This window comes from Vombatus ursinus, unplaced genomic scaffold, assembly GCF_900497805.2.
Source record: "Vombatus ursinus unplaced genomic scaffold, bare-nosed wombat genome assembly UNPS02014791.1, whole genome shotgun sequence".
Classification (NCBI taxonomy): Eukaryota; Metazoa; Chordata; class Mammalia; order Diprotodontia; family Vombatidae; genus Vombatus; species Vombatus ursinus.
This window is the reverse complement of record NW_020954569.1, coordinates 67,185,422-67,196,089: the sequence shown is the minus strand read 5'-3', so window position 1 is coordinate 67,196,089 and position 10,668 is coordinate 67,185,422. Positions and strand designations below refer to the sequence as shown.

General features: G+C 38.1%; 1 protein-coding gene across 2 annotated transcripts in view; it reads left to right on the top strand.

The window, feature by feature from the left end:
* The window catches only part of DYM (dymeclin), a 559,394-nt gene that overhangs the window by 450,559 nt on the left and 98,167 nt on the right, over positions 1 to 10,668 (top strand). For both annotated transcript variants that reach the window (XM_027868956.1, XM_027868957.1), the window contains exon 15: positions 6,402 to 6,584. In XM_027868956.1, the coding sequence (XP_027724757.1) occupies positions 6,402 to 6,584 (183 nt within the window). The remainder of the gene's footprint in view (positions 1 to 6,401; positions 6,585 to 10,668) is intronic.

Genomic DNA, 10,668 nt, shown 5'->3' with positions numbered 1-10,668 from the left:
TAGATAGATAGATAGATAGATAGATAGATAGATAGATAGATAGATATGTATGTGTATATATATAATATATACAGTAATCTTTTAGTATGTACTACAAGTGCCAACAGTTTTTCATTGAAACTGGGAATTTTTTTTAAAGATAAACTTTGGTTTTTTGTTTGTTTGTTTTTAAATAAGACTGAGTTAGTTGTATTTGATGGGAAAAGCCTCCCTACTATAGATCTGGGGTAGGGATTTTAAGCCCTATCTTTCATGCCTCTGTAAATCTGATATGAACTGAAGGTGTAAGAACAAGTTTTAGAGTGTTCATCCTTTTCCCCCTATTCAATAAAAACTTTTTTTTTTTACTATTCATGCACTTATCAGTTTTATACCACTTGCAATCTAAAACTTTTCATAGTTCATCTATAATTTAAGAAATAGTTATTCCACAAATTGATGAAAACCCTTTCACTTAGACTCACCTGGTAGACCTTAATATATGTCAGAGATTGAATAAGATCTAGTGGCCAAATTAAAAACATTCGTTGTCACAGCTATTGATAAAGAATTTCAATTTACTTTTAAATAGTTTTAAACTTATTTAAGAGGCTTTTTCTCAATCAGTCAGCAGTGCCTTTTTTTATTAAAATGAAATTTCATAAGAAATTCTTCCACACAGACATTCTAGTGTGTGTGTGACAGCAAAACAAAATCAAAGAGCTAAAGTCAAATTAAAAATAAAGATGTTTAAGGAATCTGCCTGTTAAGCCAGCAACCAGATTAGTAGTAGTAGTTGTAGTAGTAATAGTAGTTGTAGTTTTTTAAAAAGGCTAATTGTTGTGACTTATTCCCATATGACAATTAATAGTTCTATTTAGCATTATAAATTATTATACTCTTCTCAACTCAATATATCTAAAGTACAATTAATTCTCTTTCCCCCAAAATCTGTCCTTCCCTGGCACCCAAATTCACCTCTGTGTCTCTTCAGACTCCTTTATATCCTTTATGCAGACAGCTGTTGTTGATTTTGTCTCTACGGCATCTCTTACATATCTCTCTCTATTTACACCCTTGTTCGGGCCCCCTCACCCCTTACCAGGAATCTTGTAATACTCTCCTAATTGGTCTCCTTGCCTCAAGTCTTTTCCCTTTCCAATCTATCCTCCACACAACTGCCAAAGTAATATTTCTAAAACACAGATCTGAACATGTCATCTTTCTGCTCAAAAAGCTCCAGTGGCTCCTTAGTTTTAAAAGTGAAACCATATTTGGTCTACACAGAACAGTGATTCTGAACCCCTGTAGGTCATCATCTTCTGTTTGACAACTACAGCCCTTTACAATCTGATTCCATCCCTACTTTTCCAGGCCTCTTAGACATTATTCCCCTTCATGCTGTCCTAGCAGTCTCCTAGCTGAACTGACCTGCTTTCTGATGCTCATTCACGAAAACGCGGATCCTGTCTCCTTCACTTTGCACAAACCATCCCCTGCCTGAAATGTTTTACCTCCACCCCTTTGTGTTGTAGAACAAGCGCTACCTCCTCTTTGAGGCTTTTCCTCTTCTCTTCAGCTACTTGTGTTTCTGCCCCCAACATAGAAAAGTATTACCACTTATTCATTTTGCATGTATGTTGTATTTATTTCTGTTGTTACACATTGTTTCCCTATTGTAATGTTAGCTCCTTACGGGCAAAGGACAGGATGGTGTATACTACATTATATGCTTAAGAAATATTTATTGTGGGGGCAGCTAGGTGGCACAGTGGATAGAGCATTGGCCCTGGAGTCAGGAGGACCTGAGTTCAAATGCGGCCTCAGACATATAACTCTCACTAGCTGTGTGATTCTGGGCAAGTCACTGAACCCCAATTGCCTCACAGGAAAAAAAAAGAAATATTTATTGATTGACTCATTGAATTGTAGAATTATAAAGCTAAAAGAGATTTTAGAAATCATTTAACCTAATCCCTTTATTTTACAGATGAGAAAAGTGAGACCTAGAGGTTCAGTGATTTAATTAAGGTCATGCAACTAGAAAATGGCAGAAGCAGGATTAAATCTCAATTCTTCTGACTTCTTATCGAATGTTCCTGCCTCTGACTCTGTGCCTTGTGCCTTCTTGGTGAACACAACATGCCCCCTAAGGGAAGGGTTTTGGCGTCTCCATCTGCCCCAAAGCAACAGCTTCCATCTGTGTCAGCACAAGGCAATTTCCATCTTTTGCTACCTTCTCAATCTCTTGATTGGGATGTGGAAAACCTTCAGGGCAAAGAGGAGCATCCTTCCCTTTGACCTCAGATCTTCTATCTCTTGCTGCACCTGTTCCTTGAGAGAAGAAGATGAAAGTTGGTGAAGAAAGGGACTTCTTTCTCCTGTGGTATGGATTTGACTTTTATCTTCTGCTATGCCCTATCTTGCCTAATCTCCACTTTGGAGGGAAGAGGAGTACTGAAATGGGACCTCCCATCTGATCACCTGACTTTGTGTCTCCCATCTCATACTGTACTTACCTTCAGCCCAATCTTTTGGGAAGTGGAGTGGTACTCCCCACTCAATGGTGAACATTTTCACACCTGATCATACCTACCCTTTATATCCTAGTGATTCTGAACCCTGGAGTCATCATCCAAACCTCATTCCCCATCTCACCTCCCAGTTCCTTATTCCCATTCCTTTCAACCTTTCCAACCCAGAGTTTAAACCAAACACCCTACAGCCCTTCCATTGTTCCCTATGGAATGCCTATTCCATAAGCAACCAACTTCCCTTCTTCCTTAAAGTTTTTCTTTCTTATTTCTTCTATTTAGTAGCTATTACTGAACCCTGGCTCCCTTCCAATGACACAGCCTCTCTAGCTACCCTTTCCAGTGTTGACTACACCTTCACTCATTCCCCTTGGCTCAGTGGTCAAGATGGGGTAATTGAAATACTCCTGGCTCCCTATTGCTACTTTCAGGTTCTCCCCTTAACCTCCATCACTCAGGAACTTTTCCTCTTTTCAGGTTCATGCTATTCATAGCTATGACCCAAGCAATCCCAGTAGCAGGAATGTAGGGTTAGGGTTACAAAACTCCAGGTCACTCCCCTTCCTTCCTCAATAAGTCTAGTACATGACTTAAAATTTTTCTCTCCTCCCCAACTCTTGTCCTCATACTAGGGGACATCGCCATATATATTGACTCTCCTTCAAACACTCTAACCACTCAGTTCCTTAATCTACTTACTTCCTGTTACCTACCACTCCCCTACCCCACTTCAGCCACATGCAAAAATGGTTATACCCTTAATCTTGCCGTCACCTTCACAACTGCGCCACCTCCATGTTCAAGAATTCTAAAATCCCTTTGTCTGACCATAATCTATTGACTTTTTACCTCTTTTTCTGCCTTCCCTTACAAAATTTTACTCTGTCCACACCATGATCTCTAATCTCTTGACCCCTCAAGTCTCTCCCAAGTTATCTTTCCTGCACTAGCCACTCTCTCCTCTTGACCCCTTAATGAATCAATTTAACTGAACCTTGTCCTCTCTTGAATCTCTAGCTCCCTTATCATTTGTCTGATTATGCCCTGTCAAACCTCAACCTTGGACCACTCCTACTATTTGCCATCTTTGCTTCAACACAGATGCTGCTAACTGAAAGTAGAAAAAAACCACATAACCATTCTGACTGGATCCACTACAAATTTATGTTACACAACCTCAACTAAGCCCTTACTACCACTAGACAATCCTACCTTATCAACTCACCACCCTGCTCTGCCATTTTTTTCATCCATCCTCACACTTTTTCATCCCTCCTGTCATAATTCCCCCTCTTGCACCCTGTGAGCTGAGTACCTTGCTTCATATTTTACAAAAAAAAAAAAAAATTGAAGCCATTTACCATGAGCTTCCTCTTCTCCCTTCTTCTTCATCTACTATCATTCTAATGCCTTCTGCCCTGATCACCTTCACTTCTGTCTTGGTGAGGTGGCCTTACTGGCCTTACTTTTTACCAAGGCTAACTCTTCTACGTCTCAAGCGATCCCATTCCTTCCCATCTCCTCCAACAGATTGCCCCCTCTGTCATTCCCACTCTATCACTTATTTTCAATCTGTCCCTGTCTGCTTCCTCATTCCTACTGCCTACAAATATGTCCATGTCTCCCTCATCCTGAAAAAACCCTCACTTGATCCTTCTATCCCAACTATCCATTGTCTATGTCTCTTCTGCCATTTGTGGCTAAGCTATAGCCACAGTGCCTCCACTTTGTCTCCTCTCGTTCTCTTCTTAACCCCTTACAATCTGGCTTCCAGCTTTATTATACCACCAAAGATTTGGAAATTTGTTATCTCCAAAGTTACCAGTGATCTCTTAGTTGCCAAATCCAATGGCCTTTTCTCAGTCTTCATTCTCTTCAACATCTCTGTAGCCTTCGACACTCTTGATCACCCTCTTAACCTTGATACTCTTTTCTCTCTAAGTTTTCCATACCATACTCTCTCCTTTTGTCTTGCTGCCTATCTGATCTCCTTTGTTGGATCCTCTGCCAGATCATGCCAGATCATTTCCTCCAACCATAGGTATATATCAGGGTTCTGTCCTGGGCCCTCTTCCCTTCCCCCTCTATACTGCTGTATTTGTTACTCTCATGGATTTAATTACCATCTCTGCATATGATGATGATTCTCAAATCTATGTATTCTGTTCCATCCTTTCTGCTGACCTATGATCTTACATCTCTAACTACCTTTTAGACATCTGGAACTGAATATCCAGTAGACATCTTAAACTCAACTTGTCCAGAATGGAACTTATCATCTTTCCCTTAACCCCTTCTGTATTACTGTAGTAGGCAACACCATCTTTTCAGTCCCTCAGGCTCACAGCCTAGAAGTCATCCCTAACTCCTAACTATCTCTAGCCACTAACCCCCTTTCCCCACTTCTAAGCTGTTGCCAAGGCCTGTTGATTTCATCTGTGCAGTATCTATTTAACATACCCCCTTTTCTCTTCTGACACTGCTACCACTCTAATGCAGACTCTTATCACCTCATGCCTGGATTATTGTAATAGCCTGCTAGTGGATCTGCCTGCCTCAAGGTTCTTACCACTCCAATCCATCCTCCATTCAGCCACCAAAGTGATTTCCAGTCCAACTGTCCCTCCCTAATCATTAAACTCCACTGCTTCCTGTTACCTTTGGGATCAAATACAAAATCCTCTGCTTACCATTCGAAACCCTTCATAACCTAGCCCCCTCCTATTTTTCCAGTCTTCTTACATTTTACTCCCTACCATATACTCTTTGATTCAGTCACGTTAGCCTTCAGGCTGTTCCACAAACAAGATTCAATCTCTCGTCTCTGGCCATTTTCTCTGACTGTCCCCCATGCCTAGATTGCTCTCCCTCTACATCTCTACCTCCTGGCTTCCTTTAAGTCCCAACTAAAATCTCATGTTCTACAGGAAGTCTTTCCCAAACCCTCTTAATTCTAGTGCAGGCCTACACAACCTGCCGCTTACGGCCCAGGTCACTTCCAGCATGCCAGAGGATTTCCTCTACATACAAAGGATGTTTTCCTCTACATTTTCTGCTAGCTGGGGAAATCCTTTGGTATGCCGTAAATGACCTGTGGGCCACAGGTTGTGTAGGCCTGTTCTAGTGCCTTCCTTCTTGTAAATATTTCTTACTTATCCTCTGTAGCTTGTTTGTACATATTTGTTTTCTTAAGTCAGGGAATGTCTTGCCTCTTTTTAAATCCCCAGTGCTTAGAACAGTACCTGGAACATAGTGGGTGCTTAATAAATATTTATTGATTGCGTGCTTGATGTTCTTTCTATTATAATAATGTATTTGTCCTTACATGAGAAGAAAGTTAAGTTAATTTAATGGGGGGAGGAGGGGAGAAGGGGGGTGAGTTTGTAATTGTTTCTTGTGAAAATGTCTTTCTCTATATTACCCATCGATGAGTATTAATTTCTTCTACATGTAAGGGACTTAACCCTTACAGAGTAATACAGAGCATTTCTCTAGGAGGCAGAAGACCTGGGACTTAGTCTAAAGACTCTACTGCTACATAGTTGTATGACTTTAAACAAGTCACTTAACCTCTCTGGGACTCAGTTTCCCAAAACAAGGGAAAACTAGATGATCTGTATATTTCCTCACAACTCTGTGATTCTTTTTATTATTTCTGTGATATCCCTAATTATTTCCACTCTGAGTTCGAGGGAAACAAGTCTATGTTTTAAGCCAAAACTGAGAACTCTAATTACTGAGTTTATTGAAAAATTACTTGAAATGACTAAGCTCTTCTAAATGATCTTTCTAGTGCTGTTACGTATAAAAATGGCGTTCTCATTCTTTCTAATTCTTTTTTATTTTAAAGACCACTTAATCTGTAATATTTTCCTTTTGTTTTCAAAGGCACAGGACCTGAATGTGATTGAGGAAGTGATTCGAATGATGTTAGAGATCATCAATTCCTGCCTGACAAATTCTCTCCACCACAACCCAAACCTGGTGTATGCATTGTTATACAAACGGGACCTCTTTGAACAGTTTCGAACTCACCCTTCCTTTCAGGATATAATGCAAAACATAGACCTGGTAAGTATGAGCAGACCTCACAGTCATTTACAAGACGTAGTGGAGACATGTTCAGACTACAGTGGTTTGGGTTAGCAAGCCTTGATCAGAGCTACAGCATTGACATTCCACCCACTCTTTTCACTCCTAGAAAAACAAGAATGATTTAAATTTCACCACGGTAGTATTTTACCCATTTGTGAGAAATGTCTTTTCTTATACCACTTTAGCCCAATCAGGTAGGATCAAGTAGAATCATGGTTTCCAGACATTTTTTTTCTGGCTAAGAGTCTTGGCATCTGTCCCATCTGTCTTTGACAAATTCACCCCTCTTTTTTTTTCTTTTTCCTGTATATAAATTTCTTGTTCTTCTACCCTACCCAACCCTTCTACAACATGCAAATTACTGTGTTTACCTTACTCTGCTCCATTGGTCTTCTTCCTTGTAGCATCTTCTGATGTTGCTTATCTCCATATGAGCCACAGAAGAATCCCCATGCCCACTTGGAAAGCACTGAGTTAGATAATACAGAACTTTAATAAAGGCTATAGAAAGAACATATTCTCCACCAAACGCGTCTATTAGATTTACCATTGTACCTAGGGACTTGTGAACCAAATGGCCTTTATACTCTGTGGTAGTAAATGAATCTTTTTCCTGTTAGTCCATTAGGCATTAAACCAGGACCTTGACCTGTAATAGTGAGAAAACTGTGTGGTTAACAAATAGCAGATTTAATAAAAGTAAATAATAAGTGAAATGAACCAGAAAGAAAGAAATGTATTAAACATGTGGCAGCTTTACAACAAAGACAGTTGTTGTCTACCAAAATCCCTGAAATACAAATTAATGTATTTACCTAAAAACATTGGTATCCTAAGAGTCTTCTTTGGATTTGAAAGTAATTTGATGCCCAGTTAAAATTTTCCCAGTTTTTAGAGACTTATTTTTAATGGTATTTCCCCCACATCATGTTTAGGTAGGTATCTGATTTATTTTGAATTGCTACTTTTCCTCACAGAAATGATCCTAAGACTGTTAAGGAACTTGCTGCCTTCATGGATTGAAGAAGTTAGCACTATGCAGGACTGTGAAGTGGGGCGGTAGTGCATTTGGACAAGTGCTAAGTTGTACATTCTGGCCAAGGTTGCCTGTTCTTCCTCTGCACCATAAAGTGCTGTTGTTTACCTTGACTTGCCAAGAATCCTAAATACTCTATCTTTTGGATGATGTCTTGTGCTAAGAGTCAACACAGGAACCGTGCTACTGATCCTTCACTTTCATGAGTCCCATTTTCTGTCTCTAAAATATGGATAATCACATTTCCATATTAAAGGACTTCAAGATCCTGATAGGAAACACAATAAGGAAACCCAAATGAAAGGTCCAACTTTTATTGGCTCTTTCCATGAGAAGCTTTTTCCTCCAAGCTGCATTAACATAAGAGAGTGAAATGTAGGCATCATTTTAAGAAATGGCATGGTTTGAACAATTCAAGAATAGATTTTTCTCTCTCAACCAGCCAACAGGAAAGAAAAAAGTGTGTTATTTCCCCTTCCATAAATACTGTACTCAGATTTCCCATCAGTATTTCTTAAAAACCAGAAACTAAATTATGTTTGTTTACTTTCCTTTCATAATTCATATACACATAACTGTTACTTATGCCAACTCCTTGGACTTTATCTCATGTTTTCAAAATACATTATGATTCCTCTGTCAATAGTGAATTCTTTAATCTATACTAAAATTTGTTTAAGGGCCTAGATACACTAAATGTATATTATTTTTTTCCCACTTAATTATATAGGATTAACTACTAGCAGAATACTAGCCTGCCTTATGTAGTTTATGACATTTCATGTAACAAAAGAATTATCTTTTAAGTGAAGCATTCTGATCCTAGATCATAAATTTAACTCTATCATGAATATGTTTATCAGATGAATGATCTCTTAATTCCACCCACACTTTACCACTTATTGATGTTAAGAAGTAAATCCTACTGCTCCCATTAACTAACCCTCTTATTTTAAAATTAGTCATTAACTATTCATCCTGTTTCTAAAGCTTGGATAAATCTAAATAAATACATTATCTTGAATACTTTTACCATTTGAATGATCTCTTAATTTCACCCACATTTTGCTCTCTATTAAAAATGAATCATACAGGAAACAAGCGTTTGTTAAGCACACCTACTATGTGTCAGGCACTGTGCCAAGTCCTTATAAATATTATCTCATTTGAACCTCACAACACCCCTGTGAGATAGGAGCTATTATCCCCATTTTACAGTCAAGGAAACTAAAGCAGACAGAGATTAAATGACTTTTCCAGGATCACAGAGCTAGTAAGTATCTAAGGTTAGATTTTAACTTAGGTTTTCCTAACTTTGGGCCCAGCACTCTATCCACTATGCCACCTAGCTTCTGCCTCATTATGGACTAACCTTTGATTTTATTGACTTTCTAGTGAGAAACTTGTCTATCACTGAAGATCAGCACTCTCTTTGCAACTTAAAGACTTATCTATAATTAATTGAAAAATTAAGTGACTTGCCTAGGGGTTACACAGCCAGTATGTGTCAGAGGCCAGGTGTGAACCCAGTTCTCCTGGCTCTCAGGTCAGCTTTCTGTCCACTGCACCAGGCTGCTTTTCTTCATTTCTCGATTAGTCATTAAGCATTCATTCTATTTCAGCCGTTTTCAAAGATATAGATATAGATATGTCTGAACAAAATTATGCATATGTATATTGGCTGTAATCAATCAAGAAGATTAACATATTGTAACAAATTAATATTTTGCTCAAGGAAGCTAAATCCAATGTAATAAAGCAGGTACTGTTTGCTTTTTTATGCCCTTGTACTAGTTCAAATCAGTCTTGAGTTATAAACTAGCCTCTTATTCTAGACTTTAACATTAATGATGTATTTGCTGCAGAAAATTATTTCCTACATAGTGCATAAAACTAGCGGTAGTTTTTACAATGTTATATGAAATTTTCCTGAATCAAAACTGTTTCATAATTAATGCTATCTTTCTTTGGAAAAGTGAACTAAAATTAAAACTCCAAATCTTTGCTATCAACCGAACTTGTATTTTCTGAGGCAGCTGGTGATGCAGTTAATAGAGAGAACTGAGCCTAGAGTCAAGAAGACCTGAGTTCAAATTGGACTTGCTAGCTGTGTAACTGCCTCAGTTTCCTCATTTTTAAAATGGAGGTAGTAATGGTAGCTACCTTCCAGGATTGTTGTAAGAATAAAATGTTATAATACTTATAAGGCACTTTGTAAGCCTCAAAGTGCTATATAAATGCTTGTTGTTGTTGATTCATTTTTATGCCTAAAGAACCACCTGAACCAAAAAAATGTTATTTAACCCCCTATTTGTTCTCCTAATCTCTCTGTCCTATGTATGTATTGTTAATTGATTTGCAATAAGCTGGCCACCTTAATAATAAGGCAAAAATAAAGCAGAACTAGGTATACAAAAATATTTAAGTATTTCACAGGAGGATAAGCATGGACATAGAATTTTTCGGTATGCTTATAATACTGTCTTGACCTTTACAAACAAAAAAATGCCATGCAGTTGATGAATGGTATTTGAGCAGTATGACTGTAAAAGGGCAAATATTCTGATTTTCAAAGAGCAAAAGAGAACAGAATCTACATGCTATAGACTCGTGAGCTGAACTTGACTGTAATTCCTGGGAATATAGAATGATCATTAAAGAGATGGTTAGTAAAAGTCTAGAAAAGAAAGCATTGATTACAAAGAGTCAGAATGGTTTCATGAGGAACAGATCATGAGAGAATAACCTTATTTCATTTTTTGAGCACTATTAAACTAGTCCATCATAAGAATACTATAAATGGACTCTACCTAGATTTTAGTAAAGCAGTTGCTAAAGTAATTCCATTCCATTCTTATGTAAAAGATAGAGATATTTTGGCCAGAAGGAAATACAGTTAGATGCATTCACAAATGGTTGAATGGCCTGATTCAAAGAATAGTCATAAATAATTCAGTATCACCATAGCAGGAGGTCTCCATTGGAGTTCTTCAGGGATCTGTTCCTGGCCTCATTCATGATGAG